The following is a 21170-nucleotide window of genomic DNA, read 5'->3' as shown; positions in this document are numbered from 1 at the left end:
GCGGGGGGCGGGACAGAATAAGGCGGAATCTCACAGGAACAAGAGGGACCTCACAGCAAAAGTAAAAGGGAAACTTTTGCGTAGGAAAAAAAGGAAGCTAAAAACTTCCTTTAGGTTGTCTTAAGAATTGGGGAATTCCTGGAATGTAACAACTGAAATAGCGCTCTGTGTCTTGTTTGTTCTATGTGTTGTCTTGTTATATGTTCAAAACTCGGAGTTATGAAATGTATGTTGAAAAATATTAACATTCTGGTAATTTGTGGCAAATAGCGGAAAACTTAACACTCTGCTTAAGACCAGGAAAAATTGGTTTTTGTTTGTTGTTTGTTTTTTGGCAATTGTTCATTGAAATGCATACTTTGTGAACTGTTAGTGTTCCTAAGAGTTTGTACATAAGTGCACGGTACCGTATAACATACTGCTTGTGTGACTGCGGGCTGCCCGGAGAGTGTGAATGGTGTGATTGAGATGCGCATTTTGATTTTCCGTGTATAGCTTAATTATTTTGACTAAGTGTGAGTGCAAGAGTGCTTGAGACAGGCGTTTGAGTGCAAAACGAGTAAAAAGCTCTATCCGCGTTTCCAACCTTGGGTGGCTAAGGCGGCCGGAGAAAAACAAAGTAATTAAAATTGCAAAATGGGAAATGGAAGGAGTAAGCCCTGTGAAAAATCGCCTTTGGGTTGTATATTAAAACATTGGAGTGATATCGTAGGACAGGGTGGTACCGAAAATAGAAGGAAATTGGTTAAATATTGTAATCAGTGGTGGCCTTTGTATAAATTGGAGAGTGATGCGAAATGGCCTCAGGAGGGAGGAACGTTAGATTATAACACTCTCCTGCAATTAATGTTGTTTCTGAGGAGAGAGGGAAAATGGGATGAAGTATCATATGCAGACATGTTCTTTGTCCTCCGGGACAAACCTGAGTGGCAAAAGGACTGCGGCTTAGTACCCCCTCGGGATCCTATGGTACTAGCACTAGAAAGAGAGGACAGGATGGAGCGTAAAGGAAAGTTAAAAAGATGTTGCTCAGCATGTAGTATTGGACAAAGGTGTATCAAATTAAACGGAGAACAAGAGCCCGAATTAAATGATTTATTTAATCCACCTTATAGAGTGGAGAGACAAGGTTCGGCCGGGGCTCCCAGTCCACCCCCAGGCGAACAAGAGGAAGAAATTCCACAAGTTATTTATAAAGAAAACCAAACACCCGGTGCCACACAAGGAAACACAAAAACTGCCATTACGGCTCCAAATAGTCCGGTGTCTTCACGCACCAGACAGAAGTCTATTTTACAGGCACCCCTCCGAGAAGCTGTAAATCCGGACGGAGGAACAATGAAAATAAAAGTTCCGTTCACGGGCGCTGATCTGAGAGAATGGAAAGAGGCTGCCCGAGAATACCGTAATGATCCGATAAAGACGGCACAGAATTTTAAATTTCTAATAAAACAGCACAATCCTGACTGGAGTGATATACAATTATTATTAGATTGTTTGACTGAAACTGAAAAACAATTAGTCATAAAAACAGCGGGGGATCTCGCAAAGGAACATTATAATATAAAGGGAGATAATTATAGAGAATGGTTTCCTTTGTTGGACCCGGAATGGGACCCAAACCGAGCCGCTGAAATGGGAAGATTACAAGCATACCAGGAATGGATATTCAGAGGAATGGAGAAAGCAATTCCTAGAACAATAAATTGGGCAGCGTTATATGAGGTCAGACAGCGTCCTTCTGAAACACCTTCAGAATTCTTAGACAGAATAAGAGATGCAATGCGCCGGTACACGTCTCTGGACCCAAATTCGGAGGTAGGCGCACAGCAACTAATATCCCTCTTTTTAGGACAATCACAGGGGGATATTAGGCGCAAGTTGCAAAAATTGAGACCTCCTGAAAATAGAGACTTGGAAAAATTAGTAGAGGAAGCATGGAGAATATTTAGTAATCGAGAAGAAGGTTACAAGCAGGACCAAAAGAAAATATTAGCAGTAGTAAGAGAAAATGAGAATCAAAAATCTAAAGTTAAATCAAGGCGTGGGCTGACACCCCTGGGTAGGAATCAGTGTGCAATATGCAAAAGGACAGGACACTGGAAAAACGAATGCCCTGAACGCAGACATCAAGAAAACACTAAATGGCGCAATAATCAAGGGAAAACAATAGCTCACATGGAAGAAGAAAATTGACTAGCCGACCCATTAATAAAATTAAAATTAGGAGAAGAACAGGAGGAGGTGGAATTTTTAATAGACACAGGAGCCACCTATTCGGTTTTGAACCAGGCTTTAATGCCTTTGGGAAATGATTATGTTTCAGTAAAAGGTGCAACTGGCCAAACTGAAAAGGCTTATTTTTGTAAACCTTTAAAATATAAGTTGGGAAAACAGATGGGGATCCATAAATTCTTATTTATGCCAAATTCCCCAAAGGCCCTTCTTGGTAGAGACTTATTAGAACAATTGGAGGCAACAATCAAATTTAAAAAAGGGGAAGTTACTCTGGAGGTAAATAATCATCAATACATACAGGTTATGAGCCTATCTCTGGCCAATACTCCTATAAAAAGGGAAATTGATACCAGGATTATTGATCAGGTATATCCCGGAGTATGGGCAATTGACATACCGGGACGTGCCAAGAATGCATCACCTGTAATAGTAAAATTGAAGGATGGACAGAGTGCGGTAAGAATTAAACAATACCCACTGAAAAGGGAAGATAGGGAAGGAATTCGTCCAAACATAGAGCGATTCATAGAACTAAAACTACTAAAAGAATGTGAGTCAGAATTTAACACACCTATCCTCCCAGTTAAAAAACCTGATGGGTCTTATAGGATAGTTCAAGATTTAAGGGCCATTAACAAAATAACAGAGGATCTGTATCCTGTAGTAGCTAACCCCTATACCTTACTTACCACCCTGACACCTGACCTAGCTTGGTTCACAGTTTTAGACTTAAAAGATGCCTTCTTTTGCCTCCCTCTCCATGAAGCCAGCCAAAGAATTTTTGCTTTTGAATGGGAAAATCCCAGAAGCGGTCGAAAGACCCAGCTCACATGGACGGTGTTGCCACAGGGGTTTAAAAATAGCCCCACAATTTTTGGAAACCAATTAGCAAAGGATTTGGAGTTATGGGAACCACCGTCAGAAGAAGGGAAAGTGTTACAATATGTAGACGATCTTCTTATTGCAACCAGAACCGAAGAATCTTGTATTATTTGGACTGTGAGTCTGCTGAACTTTCTGGGACTACAGGGATATCGAGTTTCTAAGAAGAAGGCACAGGTGGTGTTACAACAGGTCACATACCTGGGGTACGAGATCAGTGCCGGACAACGGGTCCTGGGGAAGGCCCGAAAAGAAGCCATATGCCAAGCCCCCCGACCACGAACTGTAAAGGAACTGCAGACATTTCTGGGAATGACAGGATGGTGCCGGCTTTGGATATGCAATTATGGCTTGCTTGTTAAACCATTATATTCCCTGATAGCAGCTAACCAGAAGGATCTTCAGTGGGATGCTGAATCAGACAGAGCTTTCCATGAACTGAAGAAAGCCTTGATGTCGGCACCAGCACTAGGACTTCCTGATGTGAGTAAGCCATTTTTCCTATTTTCCCATGAGAAACAGGGAATGGCATTAGGAATACTGGCACAAGATTTGGGACCATACAGACGGGCAGTGGCATACTTCTCTAAACAGCTGGATGCCACTGCAAAAGGGTGGCCTGGTTGCCTGAGAGCAGTAGCAGCCGTCATCCTAAACATCCAAGAGGCCCGGAAGTTTACCCTGGGCCAGAAAATGACTGTCTTAGTATCCCACACAGTGTCTGCAGTCCTTGAAACAAAAGGGGGGCATTGGCTCTCCCCACAGAGATTCCTAAAATACCAGGCCATAATGGTGGAACAAGATGATGTTGAGATCGTGACTACAAACATCGTCAATCCAGCCTCATTTCTTAATGGGAATATTGGAGAATTAGTCGATCATGACTGTCTAGAAACAATCGAAGCCACTTATTCTAGTCGGACAGATCTCAAGGATGTTCCTATTAATGGAGCTGAACATTGGTTCACGGATGGGAGCAGCTATATGCTGAATGGAAAGCGACATTCCGGATATGCTGTTACAACCTCTGAAGAAGTGATAGAATCGGGGCCGCTACCAGCTGACACTTCGGCACAGAAGGCTGAAATCATAGCCCTTACTCGAGCTCTGGAAAGAGCTCGGGGAAAACCTATAAATATTTGGACTGATTCTAAATATGCCTTTGGAGTGGTACATGCTCATGGAGCAATATGGAAAGAAAGGGGACTGTTAAACTCCCAAGGAAAAATCATCAAACATGCGGAAGAAATTTTGAAACTCCTAAATGCGGTCCAGCTTCCTGAAAGGGTGGCAATTATGCACATTAAGGCACACCAGAAAGTGAGCACAGAATTGGAAAGAGGAAATGAACTGGCAGACAGGGAAGCAAAACAGGCAGCCAGAAAAGCAATCAAGGTAGAGGGTGCGCTAATACCCGATGGACAAATATCTCTAGAAGGTAAACCAGACTATACGAAAGAAGATCGCAAACTAATTTCTGACCTAAAGGGATCATATAATGAGGAAGGGTGGGCTATAATCTCACATGGGAGAATAGTAATTCCTTCCTACATGGTATGGTCAGTGGTCAGGGAAGAACATAGAAAAAGGCACTGGGGGGCAGAAGCTCTATATAAGGATCTCACTAAAAACATAATAGCACGAAATTTGTATACTACTATTAGACAAGTAACCCAACAATGTGATCTTTGCCTCCAGACTAATCCTAAGATTACCAAGGGGCCAAAGTTGGGAAAAATTGGGAGAGGAAATGTTCCTGGGCAACACTGGCAGATCGATTTCTCGGAACTTCCTAGAAAAGGGGGGTATCGATATTTATTGGTACTAACAGATACCTTTTCAGGTTGGCCAGAAGCCTTCCCGTGCAGAACTGCTAAAGCCCGGGAAGTGACCAAAATACTACTCCAAGAGATAATACCTAGGTTTGGAGTCCCAGCGGTAATGTCCTCGGATAGAGGACCACATTTTGTGTCCAGAATAGTGCAACAGATCAGCCACCATCTAGGAATAGATTGGCAATTACATACCTCATACCGACCACAATCGAGTGGCCAGGTGGAAAAGATGAATCATCTAATCAAACAACAGATTGTCAAGTTAGGCCAAGAAACAAATCTAACTTGGCCCCAGTCTTTGCCATTAGCTCTTACACGAATTCGAACTAGACCGAGAGCAAAAGAGGGGCTTAGCCCATTCAAAATTTTATATGGACGACCCTATGGGGTACAAAAGGGGATGTCTTCACAGATTGGTGAAGAAACAATGACTTCCTATATGGTGGCACTAAACAAACAATTAATAAGAATTGAGAAGCATGTGATGGGAACACGCAGTAGGGGTCTGGATGGACCTGTTCACGATATACAACCAGGAGACTATGTATACGTTAAGTGTTTTGCAGATAAAACCCTGGAACCACAGTGGACCGGACCTTTTCAAGTCCTACTCACCACCTACACTGCAATCAAGGTTGAGGGACAGAATTCTTGGATTCACCATACCCGGATTAAGAAAGCCCCTGCAACTTCTTGGAAAGTAACCCCAGATAAAAAAGAACTGAAACTCAAATTTACTCGGACAAATGGGAACAATGTGGGTGGCAAGTAAGTGAACCTGAGCGGTTGAGGATCCACCATATGGGAAGGGCACCACAACAAACAATATAGAACAAGAGTCGGGGACTGAGCCAGTGGCCAGGCTCGCCCAACTTGTTATTAGTAAGCCCCAACTCAAACAAAGATATTTTTGATCAAAACAGATTTTAACGTTTAGATTCTTAAAATGATCAATAGTGGGTTTAAACCATTTGTGGTTTTTTGTACCCTCTCTCTTGCCTACAACCAAGAGCCTGATAATTGGCCTTGGAATCATGCTCAGAAAAAATACACTGGAATAATGGGAAAGGTGGACTCAAAGACGAAACTAGCTATGGTGGTTTTTTCTGAAAATGAGGTGTACCAAAGGAATCAATGGGATCGGGAGGATGTACACAAAGTCGACCGATTATGGGGAAAATTAGGAGATAAGATAAAAGTAGGATGTCAAACATATAATGAAAAGGATAACACCAAGATTTCGGGAGACACCCAGATTAATGTCAGAAAGGTAGATAAGGAATTTACCCTTCTAAATACAACCGTGTGCTTTAATTCACGGGAATGTTGGCACAATTTTACCTTAACCGAGCCCATCTTTATAATATGCCTAGGAAAGGAATCCCCAAGAACAGCTCTGACTTATAAGATCAAAATAACAATCATGCTAACCACTGTTCCTACCACCACCACAGTTACAACAACCCCATTAACACTTGATCTTAAATTAACTAAACCAGTTCCAAAGATTTATACAATTGGACCATATGTAATCAGAAATACAGGTCAGCAACAAATGTTGTTTAACCCAGAATGGTCTCTTAAAAGAATAGAGTTAAAAATACAAGTCAATGTTTCTGATGTTAAGCCATCCTGTTCCCCCTTCTTACGAACCTCTTATGAGGGATGGACAACTTGGTTAAGAAAAAGGGGAAATATTTATCGAAACAGAATAGTGAGAGATGTAACTGGAATGTTGGGAACAGGACTTGGAGTATTAAATTCCATAGACTCAGAGGTGATAATGAATAAACTAGCCGCCACCACGGCCGATCTATCAAAACTACAACAACCACTAAAATCTTCATTATTGGCATTAGGGGCACATCAATGGTTGATATCGAAGGTACTCCCCAGGTGGGAACAAATAAACATGGAAGATCATCAACTCATCACTAAGGCATTAGGTGGTTTACAGGATGACGTCGCCCTGGCTCTACGTTGCATCCAAGCCCAAATGTGGATGCAATCAATAGCTGCATCCATAATAAGAGAAGGAGAGGAAGGCATATTTCCTACAGAAATTCGAAAGATGGTTTGGGACAGTGCTACGGAGGTAGAAAGAAAACTCCAGTCATGGTGGAATATGGTGAACTTTACCTATGACCCCAACACACACACCATCACAGCTTTTGTGTTAACCATACATAATGCAGTAATAATTACCATACACACCATTGTAGCCCTTGGAATTAACCATAATGGGGTGCTCCTATACCCTTTTGAACATAGAACATGGGCCAGAAAGATAGGCGACAAGTGGCAAACAGTAGATTTAGAATCTTGTATTATGCGAGAACAGCAGGGCTTCCTCTGTGAAAGCAATACTATAATGGCTCAGGATACTTGTTTAGATACAGATCAGAAAATATGTCATTTCGAGGCCCGACCAAATGCAAACTTGAAAACAGTAATTATATATGCAGGGAAGGGATGTGCGTGTTTGAGAACTAAGTGTAACACAATAACCATAGATGGGGAGGTAAAAGAGACTGCACAGTATTCAAATTATTGTATTTGTAATTTTACTACTATCACAGGATGCGATTTTAGTTACTCAGCCCCAGTAGTGTCTCATCAATTCTTAAAATCCAACTTTACCCTATCACAGATAATAATTCCTACCCCCATAGGACTAAATATAAGCAGTATAAAAGAACTATTAAAACATGCAGATTTACAACGTATACTGGAAGAAACCAAAGAAAAGGGACATGAAACTCTTCTTATGATCCATCATGATGTAGAGGGGATCAAGAAAGTTTTAAAAAAGGTAGAACAGGATGGAAACCATAATTGGTGGGATACTCTCTTTGGCTGGTCACCCTCTGCAACAGGAATTCTTAACACTCTGGTACACCCCATTGTGATCTTATTGATCAGTTTAGGAATTTCCTTAATACTAACCATTATGTTATATTTGTGGGTTTGGAGAATGTTTAAAAGAGTAACACTTATGTATGATGCTTTATATCATTCGGGAAGGCTGCTTAAGTAAAAGAATTTACTTAATTTAATAGAAAAGGGGGGATTGATATGGAGAAATAATGTGAAATGGGGATAATGGACATGGATTGTGATTGTATGTGTCTGCTTAAGGAATGTGGGTATGGTGACTAGTCATGGGTGCGGTGACAACCACAGTTTTGAGGAGACACCTGCCCCTCTTCCTCTAACAAAGGGGAGACGGGGAGACGCCTGCCCCTCTTCCTCTAACAAAGGGGAGACGCCTGCCCTTCTTCCTCTAACAAAGGGGCTATTTAAAAGAGAATAAGAAAAGATGAGAGACATTCAAATGCTATCTAGAGGGAGGGAGTGCTAAGTCTCCTTGCTGGAAAGATTGGGTGGTCACAAGGACATGAATCACCTGAAGAAGATCGGATGGTCACAAGAACATGAATCACCTACAAACCTGCAAGACCACCACATTCCAGGAAACGGACTGATAAGCTAATTAACATACGAAGCGGGGTTTAGGTAACAAATATGTGTAGGCGTTAATTGAATATTCATTTGTTCATTGTATAAATGTGAGATGGTTCGTCACTTCGGGTATGCACGCTTGTGGAGGAGCGATCCCCCGTGCATCTGCGCGCAATAAACATACCTACTTTATAACTTTCGAGTTATAGAGTCTAATTCCGCACGTCAGTGACCATCTGATCTTCTCCAGCAAGGAGACTTAGCACTCCCTCCCTCTAGAGAGCATTGGAATATCTCTCATCCTTTTCTCATTATTTTTTAAAATAGCCCCTTTTGTTAGAGGAAGAAGGGCAGGCGTCTCCTCAAAGCTGTGTGCCTATGTGACCAGACATAGCACCCATGACTAGTCACCATACCCACATTCCTGGGCAGACATATACAATCACAATCGATGTCCATTGTCCCCATTTCACACTATTTCTCCATATCAGGGTGACTGAGCACTAACACAGGTTGCCCAGAATGGTTGGAGTCTTCATCCTTGGAAAAGCCATCTGGGGATGGTTCTGGACACTTGACTCTAGGTGCCTGCTTGAGCAGAGGGGGTTGGCCAAGATGACCTCCAAGAGGTCCCTTCCCACTTCAACCATTCTGTGATTTTGTGAGATACTTCATAGAGTAACTAATTGTAATGAGCATGTTTTCTTTTTTCTGTTCTGCTGTTTTCTTTAGTGATCCATGTTTATGACCAGTAAAATGCCTGCAAGCTAGTTTGAGATCATGTGCAGATGTTAGTACCCAGCAAGGATTTGGTAAAAGTCATTCAAATATATTCAAATATACACTTTATTTGTCTCTGTTTTAAAAAGTTTATGACAGGAAATACACACAAAATCAAACCATACCTTTTCATTTAAGATCAGTAGCTTAATTGTTAGCTTTCAAACAAGCAGACTGAAACACCAAAACTAAGATAAGCAATATAACACTTTCTGGGTGTTACTTACCGCTATGATTAAATTTATTATGGAAAAAAAATGTGCTGGGAGTTTTGAATGTTTTTGTTGTTGCTGTTTCTACTGTAATGTGTTGGTAGGAAAGTTTCTGCGTTATGGAGGTGGAACATAATGGTGACTGGTCTGTAGAGTAGAGTATTTTTAAGGGTTTCATTTTCATAGCCCAACCTGATTTATATTGTTGACAGCAAAAAAAGTCCCAGACTAATGCCTTGACTAAGCACTAGACTGGTAAGTAATTGAACACATTGTAGCTGTCCAAAATTTTCAGAAAGTCACTGATTATTTTTTCCATCATAAGAGCAGAAACCCATGTTTAAACCTAAAACAGAAGTAAAAATGGAATTCTTGTTTTCTGGCCAGCCTTAGTTGCTGAAACACTGAGAGCTTTAAAGCCTTATCACCTACACTTTGCATTGCACCCAGCAGCTCTAATTTTCATTTCAAAGGAAGTTTTCTTGTCAAGAGTACCAAAGGTCTCAAAAAACCCTAGGGGAAATTCTTACTCAAGTACCCTAATATTCACTGATTTCCAAACCTGACTTGAGCAAATCTCTGTTCTTCTGTAATAATGAACTTTTTTTTACTGAAGGTGTTGTGAGGGTTATCTGTAGCAAAGTATGTTAGGCAGGAATATGTTTGAATACTGAAACTGAGGCGGTGTACTCTGGGCATGGTCCATTGTACCATGTTTTAAAGGGTGCTGAATGCTAACATTTTCACACAAAGTACATCCTTCATCCACTGGTTCAGAAATATAAACAGGGAAGCCATTTTGTACCATAATATAAAACATACTAATGTGAAAAAGGCCATTACCTTTATTATTATAGATTACCTTTACATCAAGTTATCAGAGCAGATAGGCAGACACTGTAACGCACTCCTCAAACTGAAGATTTCAATTTATCAAAGTTCTCAAATATTTGTCCAGAACAGAACTACGATTTTTCTCATAGAGGAAGAAATTTCAGAGGTTTTTATAATCAAAAGGCAAGAAAAGATGAAGAAAAACAAGTGACAAAGCTTGACAATCAGAATGTGCCTTGTTAGTTTCTCATTATATGGTGCTACCTTTTTTATTTGTGTTTGCTAATTGTGTTTGGAAGGATTGGTCTAGATTGACTTTGCCAGCTGTTACCAGCTGTTAAATCAAACCGAAAAAACATTAATCCAGGTTTGTCAGCAAAACCTTTCAGCAGTGTGACAGGCCACTGCATGATTCTTGTTACTTTTCTTTAAAAAAAGAATTAAATTCTTGCCTACAGTTTTGTCTTCATTCTGCGCAGCAAACTAAGCCAATAGACTAGAACTGGTTACCCAGTAGAACGTGGGATAACGTGGTTTATGTCTTGGTAGTACTAAATGTAGCACACACTGTGCATAGATGGCATAGAGCTGTTGTCTGAAACAGGTCCCCAGAGAGTCAGAGGCATTTTGGGACAGACATTTTGTGTATCGTAGAACTTAGAAGGACCTATAAGAACCATTAAGTCCAGCTCCCAGCTCCTCACAGGACAACCTAAAACTAAACCACATGCCTAAGAGCATCATCCAGATGCTCCTTGAACTCTGACAGTCTAGGTGCTGTGACCACTTCCCTGGGGAGCCTGTTCCAGTAGCTGACCACCCTCCCAGTTAAGAAACATTTTCCACTCTCTAATCTGAACTCCCCCTGACACAGCTTCATACCATTTCCTTGTTCCTATCACTGGACTACCAGAAAGGAGGTCAGCACCTCTTCCTCTGCTGCCTGCCTTGAGAAAGTTGTAGACTGTGATGAGGTCACCCTTAGCCTTCTCCAGGCTCAAGAAACCAAGAGACCTCAGCCACTCCTCATAAGACTTGCACATGGAAACTTTTACCATCTTGGTTGCCCTCCTCTGGGCATGCTCTAATAGTTTGGTGCCTTTCTTGTATTGGGGGACCCAAAACCACACACTCCAAGCCATGGAGACATTGTATCTAGGATATGTTATATTTAGGGACTATTTACAGAGGTGAAAGCAGGAGGAAGGGAGTGAGAGCATTAGAAGTATATTGCCTGTACTTCAGATTTAACTTCAAAATTAACATAATTCATATGATCTTGATCATAATGATCAAGGATTCCTAAAATTGAATAAATAATGTGTAACATTCATGGTCGCATGAAAATGAATATTTGCTGATATCAATCAAGACATACAATTAATAGAAGAAGTCAAGAAGAAAAAAAAAATGCAACGTCCAAATGAACTCACATAAGTTCTTATTCCAAAAAAGCTATAAAAAATTACAAATGTTTAGTTTGCAAGGTAGAAAAATAGCAACAACTACTTAACGTAAGAAAGCCAGGCAACTGTAGCATGGTCTTTTACTCTGTAACTGTGATTGACCAATAAACCCCTGCAAGACAATATGGCTCAGAAGAGGTGGGCAAGGGCAATGTGCCCAGGAAGCTTGGGAATAATTCAGGCTATGACTAACCACAGGGGCTGCAAAAAAGCTGACTCTACCTCAACTTAAAGGAGACCAGAGAGTGGCCTCTGTAAACAGTTATTGTCAGTTGAGTGGATCAACTGATGGTGTAAATATTTCTCCATGAGTTCTTTAAAAGGGTATGAATGTCTCTCTGAATTAGCCAGACAAGCATGGGGGGAGTGACTATATAGCACAGACAAACATATAGAAACCAGGGAACTAGCAAAATAATTTCAACAAAAGCAATGGTCTTGATCTGGCTTCAGCCCACAATTTGGGTTCAATTCCTTTCCAGCAACTGGTGACACTTGGCATCCTGACAGTGAGCATGGTACAGATACCAGTAACGGGAATCACATTGGTACTGTGATTGTACGGTAAGATGATTACATTTTTCCAAGTGTAGCTTGCATTTTTATTTTGTTTTCAGTATATTTTCTGACACTGCTAAATCTGATATCCCATGTAACTTCAACTATCTTTAAATAAGTAAATAAGTGTTATACCTTCCACACACTGAATATCTAAAAGAACCTGGTCAAAGTAATGGACTCTGACAGTATCCAATATATAAAACAAACATTATGTCATACTGTTTCAAATCTTTTCCTCTTCTATAACATAAAATTTGGTATTTTTTAATTGTCTAAACATGATCATTTCAAAACAAATAATACTTTAATTTTGAAGCTCCAAGACTATTTCTGTGGTGTTTTCCCTCTGTTTTTTCTTCTTTTTAAGAGTACTTCTGAACTTCAGTTGGTATCACGTAGTCTAATTAGAAGCAAAGTCCAGTATAATGATTATTACTTTTATAACTTTGTCCACTATATTATAAATTATGCTCTAGTTCAATATTCTAACTGTAATTTGGGAACTTTTCTCAGACTGAATCATGTTTATACTGAAGAGACATTTTTAAAATATAGGTGTAAATCCACTGTAAGTAAAATGTTTTACATTAGCTTGGGAAACAATAACTTTTTCTGGAAAATGTTGGTTGTTTATGAGAAATAACATGAGAAACATGAGAAATTGACAGTACCAACATGAGAATTTAAGTGGAAGCAGTGACATATTGTTTTCTTTGAGTAGTTGTTAGTTTAGCATATCCATCCAGTTCCAATAAGTACTGATGTTGACAGTGTGTTCTGCTTACAAATTAAAATATGCAGAATTTGGGTAAGAAAATTGATTCAGAATAAAATTTTTTAGAAGTCACAGGAGGATAAAATGTAAGTCGTGTTTTTTTTATTTCTTTCAATGTTTTTACTAAAGGTATATCCACAGAAGTAGGATAACCGTGTTTTACTATCATCTGCTTATTATCTGTTTGTGTCAAAACTATTGACCTCTTTTTTTTTCTCTCTCCTTCTCATCAATGGCTTAAATATCTAAACCTAAACGTCTGTTATTTGTAAGCAGAGGAAGTTATTAAACAACTGTCAAAATGCTTGAAGCATTTGCAGCAATAGCAGTCACATACCTAAGTATAACAAAAAGGATATCACTAGAGATGGGAAGAATTTCTTTCCTGTTATCAAACCTTGAAAAACATTACAGTTTACATTATTCTAAATCAGAGTTGATTGTCAGATTCCAAATTTAGCAGCAGTACAGTAATACTAGGTTACAGTAAAAAAAAGTGTCTTTTGTGTTTTCTGCATTGACTATCTGCCCAGGGAGATGTCTGAAATAGAGTCTGCCCTTGGATCACTGGAGAAGGATATCTGCAAGTCCTATATACCCACCTCCTGCAGACAGCTGTGGAGGCTGTGGACAGTATGTGGCACTGGAGACTCCTTTCTCTACCTCCTCACACATCACACAGTTGGGATCCGCCTGGAAAGGAAGTACCACAGGATTTACAGAGAGGGAGTGTGGTTCATGAAACAGTAACAAAACTCCCTCATTTCATTATCTCCTTTCACTGTTGAAAGGCATCACCATACCCTCTGCTGAACACAGTCAGATTTTATATTTCTATGTGTTTTGAAAAACATAATTTCTTTCTGAATAATCAATATTTTTATTTATGTTTGTTATTTTATTCAAAATATTTAATTTCTTGTCACTTTAGTTTAACTCCGTCTACTTCCCTGGATGCCAACTTTATTCACTTCAGTGGCTTGTGTGTGGCCTATGTTCAGGAAGTGAGAAAAATATCTGAAAAAAGGAGCTGACTCAAAATATTACTAAATGGCGTCACTACCAATCTTATAAGACATCACAATAAAGCACTTGTGTTTTGAACTGGATTTTTTTTTTTTTTTAAGTAAGGAGTATATGTTTTAATGTACATTATGATTTTTAGCAGATAATTTTATATCTCTTTCTAGAAAAGTTTTGCTACCTGCCTATTCATCAGTAAATGCAATAGTTGCAAAAGTAAATACTACCACTTATAAATCAGCAGTGAAGTGAAAGGATGTGAGCATAAGTCATTCAAAAAGATAAACAGCATTTTTATAAAATTACTTTGCACTATATGCATTTTATCTGTGTATTTCATTGACCTTAATATCAATAAAATATTCAATTCATTTTTCTCTGAAGTATAGTTTTCTTCTTTTATGAAGGGAAGAGGTGAAGGATAAAAGGCAAGTACCTGTTACGAGGTAGGTATTTGAAGTGCAGAAGTCTGAGGCACTATGTCTAGGCAGGAAGAAGTTTCAATATGAAAACTTAAACATAATTCCCCCAAAAGACTGGAAATTCAGTGTTCTTGATTATGAAAACCTTAGAGAAAAAAAAAAAAATTGCAAAGAATATTACCCAAAGTTACACAGCATTCCCTGACTTCATCCACTTGTACCAGGAGCAAAATCCTGTCCTTGGTTACAGAATGATTTGTGCAGATTAGCCTTATTAGTTTTCCATTGAAACCAAACTTAACCTCAAAAAATGCCCACAGAGTGCAGGGTTGAACAAAATGCTATGTTTTTGACACATATTTTGTTCTTTGCAATACACTTTTTCTAGGTCATCTGAAATGCTTTGGTTAATTTTGTCACTTTTTCATATTTGTTGTAAATTCTGTTATGGAAGCAGACTTTTTATTTCCTACATAATCAAATAACAGCTCTATATGTGTCTTTGCAGAATTTGCCCTGATCTCAATTTAGATTGTTAACAATCAGGTAACTGAACATTTAACATAGAAAGCAGATGTTTAAGAAATAACTGATTTCCTCTGAGCAGATGACAACAGTGTGTCCAGTTCTAAAGGAAATTTGATCAGAGATAGAAACTTTGCACATATTTATGATCATGATCTGCATTTACCTTCTGTGTTGATTGTTCTGTACTTCCTGATTGTCAAAATGACTAGGTTTTGCCCTTTTGTCATTGGAAAATGTCCTAAAATTTCCAGCCTATTTCTAGTCAGGAATTTTGCGGGTATTGTTTTACTTCTCTTCCCATCTCCCCCTGTCCCACCCGTCCCACCCCCACCCCCCACCCCAGTAATTTTAACATTAGGCTTTTGCTTTCCCACATAATTTCACTTTGAATATTCTTTTTTTTTTTTTCCATGTTACATTTAGTAGAAAGAAATAGTGTGATTCCAAGCTAAATTTGCTTACCTTACAAGAATGGACCATGCTATGTCAGAAAAAGAAATAGGTCTGAAATCAGAAAGTAGTCATTATCCTAGAACTAAGAGGAATAAATGGAAGAAGAAAAGTACTGATATTCTTCATTTTAGAAAGCTTGAAATAACTTCTTGCTTACTCACTTTAAATTATAGCAACAGTGCCTTGAGCAACTCATAGAAGAGAAATGACTGTCTAATTGAAGGTGAGAGCATAAAATCTACCATTGAAAGTAATCTCTTTCTGAAGTGCTCCATGAAAGGAAGTTTCAGTCCTGGGATGCATTTGCTGATTTTTCACCTACTTGTATCTTGGACAAGATATGGTCTCCTCCAGCATAGCACTTGCCCAGGAAAAGGTATTCTCCTGACTTCATTCCCAGTGTTTTCAGGCATGTGGATGAAAATATTCCTTCGTAATGTTTTAACCTCTGGAGCAAAATCCGTCGAGATACTGAAGGGCATACAAGGAAAACAAATGAAAATTTTCTTGGTACATACTTCTGCAGGCCTATGTGAAGTAGTGTAAACCAATGATATACTAGGCTTTTAAGTATATTTTTTAAAAAAACATCTGCTGGCAAATACTAATGATAGGATATGAACATGTGTCTTCAGAGTCAGATATATTTTACAGATGGTAGCCTAATAGGAGGAATCCAAAACACAAGATAACATCAGTTGGGTGCCTCAATACCAGGTATATCTGTATGGTCTTCCCTTGGGATTGCTTTTGAGCATAATTCACAAGCCAGTCATCAGCTCTTGATCTTCAACATAATTATTTTGAGAAGGACCATGTACTGGGTTTGCATGGCAAGGTTTTGATAGCGATAAGGCTACAATGGTGGCTTCTGTGAGAAGCTGCTAATTCTCCTGTGTCCAACAGAGCCAGTGCCGGCCAGGTCCAAGAGGGACCTACTGCTGGGTGAGGCTGAGCCCATCAGCGACAGTGGTAGCGTCTCTGGGATAACGTATTTAAGAAGAGGGGGGAAAAAACACCTGCACAATAAAACACAATAAAAGGCAGCTTTTAATCTTGTGGGGTTGCTCAACTTTAAAACAGGCATGTGGTTAAGTACCATGATAAGATGGAGTTTTATTTCATTAATGAGTGTCAGACTGCTGGCAGACTACCTTTATTGAATTTCTTGATTTTCAGACTGAATTTACCCATGAAGACTTTTTAATCACAAAGCATCAAGCTAGGAAGCACATGAGAAGTTGAGAGAAAACTGCAAGCAGGAGATAAATAACATATTGTCTCTGTGTGAATTTAGACATATGTGCAGATATGAGTTACTGGGAGGAATAATACGTATAATTTTGGAAACTTTTGAAGAAAGTTTTCATTGAAGTAATGTTGAAACCTTTCCTCTCATCTAATTCAAACTTGTGCACATATATATCTAACATATGGGTTTCTCTGTATGTTCCATGTTTTCTTGTAAATCCTCCCCTTATTAGGATGTTCTTAAAAAAAGAACAAAACCAATGCAGAAAATCAAGGCAGGGACAGATTTAATAATGAAATTGAGTATGTTAGAAGCATCCCTTTGTTCTAGACATTAGCTTAATAAATCATTTGGGACACTTTACATCTTTCAGCAAAAAAACACTTTCATCCAATTCAACAAAAACTGCCAACAATGCTCAAAGAGTTATATTCTTTGGCAAAAAGTCTGAATCACTTTTCTAAGTCAATATCAAACATAAATGTTAACTATGTAAATGCTCTCTCACTTACACACTTTAGCCATTTATAATGCCAGTAGCTTTTGAGGTATTACATTTAATTATGCTTCAGCTGGTGATGGATTATATCTAATTAGCAAATAAATGTCTCTCATATAAAATGATGCCATTTTGCTGCATTCTTAGGATGTGTATGTCCTGGAGTCTTATCCACTCTTGACAATACTGTCAAACAAAAGCTTAAAAAAAAAATAAAAATAATTCGTTACCATCATCAATATTTTGTTCTGTCCTGGGCAAAATGCAGTCCATCTTTCATCTGAAACATGAAGAATGTAGTTGTCTGATTTGGGCAATTTTGTATTCTTTAGTTATACTTTTGGATTTTATAGGGTTAGCTAATTTCAAAGTAAAGGTGCACATCTTGCAAAGTATAACTTTATTAGTTTGGGGTTATTAACTACTGTTTAAATTTTGCTCTGTAGATTTCATATGGCTTTAAGGAGGTTGTTTTAGCTATTACTGTTTATCTCTGTATATCTCCTCATAAAGGGACAAAATTACTACTATTATGAAAATTTTTGTGTAACTTCTTATTTTCAGTATTTCACTTTTGTTATTTTAATCAATGCCAAGAAACAGAAATGCAAAATTTTCATTATTTATTTATGAATTAGTGTTATATTCCTAATACTTCCTGGTCTGTCATATATCTTATGAATACAGGATTGGGATCACAAAATTCAGATTCAGTTCAAATGATCATGTAATTAGGCATTTATTTAGTCCCTAAAAATCCACTGTTCCTCTCCATGAACAGTCCTCAAAGACACATTAATTAGTACAAACCCTAAAAGCTATAGAGTTTTAAAAAAGAAAAAAAAAAAAAAGGAGAAAATGAAAACAAGGAAGAATTTATTATATCTGTGCCTAGGAGGAGGGAAGAAGGAGGACTTTGTCAGGTGAAAATTACATTTGTGGACCTAGTAGGGAGAAAAGGAACTTTAAGCTGTTTGTTCCAGTGTCCTGTTTTTCTGTGATAGGGCTGGAAGCTCCTTCCCCTAGTATGCAGACTTTTTAAAGAATTAAATATTTCTTGTCATTCCACTGTGCCACTTCCATAACCTGCCATTTCAATGTAAGAGGGAAAATAGAGCAAGAATGAAAGAATGTATAAAGTCCATCATGACAAAAAAATGTAAATTTGAGATTTCAATTGGCACTTAAACTATCTGTTTAGTATAAGCTCTGTAGTACTTTATCCTGGCTATATAAGGTGAGATTCTCATCTGCCATAACAGTATAGTTAAGCATCTCGATTTGTATCAGCAGAACATCTGTCCTAAATTTAGTATTTTTCACCAAAAGAATAATTCATATAGTGACAAATGAGTTTTGGTTATACACAGGTTGCAGAATTAAGTTCTATTTAGTTGAAAAGCTGAACTTCAAAATATATACAGCTTTACTCCTGGCCAGGTAGTTTTCAAGGTCTTATCACTAGTTACTGAAAGATGCATTTTCTCTCTTTCTGTCTGTAAGTATATGTTAGGCACCTGTTTTTCTAGCTGCCTACAAATTGATAAATACTTGTCTGCTGGTAATCTGTGTGACTATTCAGAGAAGTATTTATTCTGTTCAATGTAATAGCCGTGTTCTATATTTGCATAAATGCTTTTCAGTAGCATATCCATGGATAATCATTTCATTTAAAGCCTCCCACATTTTTACAGCTCCTATTATTTTTGTAACCAAAATAGTTGTATGCATGTTATCTTTTTCATAAATCTTTCATATAAAGTCCTTTGATAGATAGATAATTGAAGGAAACATGGGTAGTCAAAAAGAAGGTGATAGGAAAATTGTTAGGAAAAATGTTACAATTTCATTATATATGAAATCACTCATTAAAAATATTTCTATACTCACACACTGTTTTTCGGGAAGCTGGCTTAGAGGAAAGCAGCAAAATTTACCTCTCAAAAGGTAAAGTCCATGGTGATAATCTCTGAGAATATTGATGGTGATATTTTCAGCCCTTCAGTTTAAGAATTTATTTTTTGTAAAGTTTGTGTACAAGGGGAGTTGAGAAATGGCAAAGTACCTTGTTAGAAAGTATAACACACTATCTCACCCTTCAGGAGGACACATAGAAATTAAGCAAAGGTCAATGTTCATTTTACCTGTAGTTCTTTGACAGTTTCCAATTACACTACTGCTCCAAGATAAAAAATCCATGAAATGAGCGAATGTATTGCATTAGGGAAAACATCAAGATAAAACATTGTTTGGTACTCTGCAAGTTTGTACACAGTCTTCCTGCTATGAAAAATAAAATTTCAATCTGTTTATGTTTATGTTTTTAATTTTTTTTTATGTTAATAACCATTTACATAGACTACTACAAGTGAAACAGGCTGGTCAGTTGTTCGATCTTTTAAATAAAACTAGTGTGATATGCATTATCTGTGTTATTTCCCCATAAGTAGGAAATAAATAATAATAATTAAAAAAAAGGTGCCACATTGTGTCCCTGTTCTTTAATCAAAGTATTACCCCAATATCTTATTCAGGAACAGACTGGATTACAAAAATAATCTTAATCTTCCTGAAGAAGGAGAATTTACAATTAATAATCCCAAGAGGAAGATGTTTGTCAATGAACAAGTTAGGTATGGAATCTTATTTTATTACTGTTTCTTACGTTTTGCACCATTTTCATCACCAGTTAAAGCTTTTGGTAAGGCTTGTGTGTTGGTTCTAGTGGATGTCTAAGCACTAAACAACTTTCCAGCAGAAGAAAAAAAAAATGACCAAAAAATGCTCCACAGTGTAAATAGTGCAGGTTACAAGCATAGAAAGATGAAGAGACTGAGAGGGCATAACACTCTGGAAGATCTCAGGGTGTATGTATCTGAGATTTCATGTCCCCATTGGATTATGCATTGCTGGTTAGATGATACCATGTGAATTTCTTTACCAACCCTTGGCCAAACAAGGAGAATGAGAGGAGCAATTTACATTTGGCCTTGTCTTTCCCATCCACAGGGCTTGTATTGCTGGCTTCCTCTCGATTATTTCTTCCACTTCTCTAGCTCACACATTTAGAAGAGGTTTCTAGGGTATTCTGTAACTTTTTTTTTAATCAAAATTAGCAAATTATCAAAATGAGACATGAAATGTTCATAAACTGAAATTTTCTCTGAAATTTCTCTTCCATCTCTGGTCTCTTTCCAATCCTCCAGCACATGCATCTCATACACACGTGGAAGGTGATATGATTCAGAAGTGCAATTTTCCTAAATGAAACTGAGAAGAAACTACCCTAGGTGTGTTGTAATGGTCTTGTACCTTCAGGCTGGACCCAGTTAAGTGTCAAATACGGAGAAGCAGCCATTGTGAGTGGGACCAGGTTAGTAAATTTATGGCTTATATCTGTGTCTGACTTTGTTTCCTATCATGTGTGAGGTAGATGAACATGATGCCTAGAAATCAGCAGGAATCTACATAAATAGGAAAAGCCTTTTCATGAATACGCTTTCTCCTCACAGCTGAGGAGATTATAATATAACAAGTAGTATAGCATTTAGTAGTAATTAATAGTCTGAAGATCTAGTAAACTGATGAAAGCCAAAATACACAAGAAGAAATCTGTACCTAAATTTTCTAACCTAAGTAATATAAGGAGTTTTACAAGTATATATGAAGGATTAAAGAAATATTAATAGTGGTACTGAAAGCTAATAGTGAGCTGTTTAGAAATGATGCCAGGAAGACAAACATAATAATTATCTTTGCTCTACATTTGAGAAAAAGACAGAAAAGGTAATTTTCTTGTGGTGATGAATAAACTTTCTGTTACAAAAGAAAACAAATAGAAACTTTAATATCACCTAAAACCTGCAGGTCTGATGAAAGGATCACTGATGGGTGATCCCCATAAATAAATAAATAAGGTAAAATTTAGCAAGACCAAATGTAAAGTAT

General features: G+C 38.0%; 1 protein-coding gene across 1 annotated transcript; it reads left to right on the top strand.

Annotated features, from left to right (window-relative positions):
• Positions 1-1338: 1338 nt before the first annotated feature.
• LOC129782742 (uncharacterized) lies at positions 1339-5325 on the top strand (the record flags this gene model as incomplete). Its single annotated transcript, XM_055791070.1, has 3 exons — positions 1339-2001; positions 2209-4290; positions 4819-5325. Coding segments are annotated over exons 1-3 (3252 nt in total), but the record flags the coding sequence as incomplete, so codon positions are not given.
• Positions 5326-21170: the final 15845 nt, after the last annotated feature.

This window comes from Falco peregrinus, chromosome Z (genome assembly GCF_023634155.1).
Source record: "Falco peregrinus isolate bFalPer1 chromosome Z, bFalPer1.pri, whole genome shotgun sequence".
Classification (NCBI taxonomy): domain Eukaryota; kingdom Metazoa; phylum Chordata; class Aves; order Falconiformes; family Falconidae; genus Falco; species Falco peregrinus.
The sequence above is the reverse complement of the archived record's forward strand: the minus strand, read 5'-3'. Positions and strand labels throughout refer to the sequence as shown.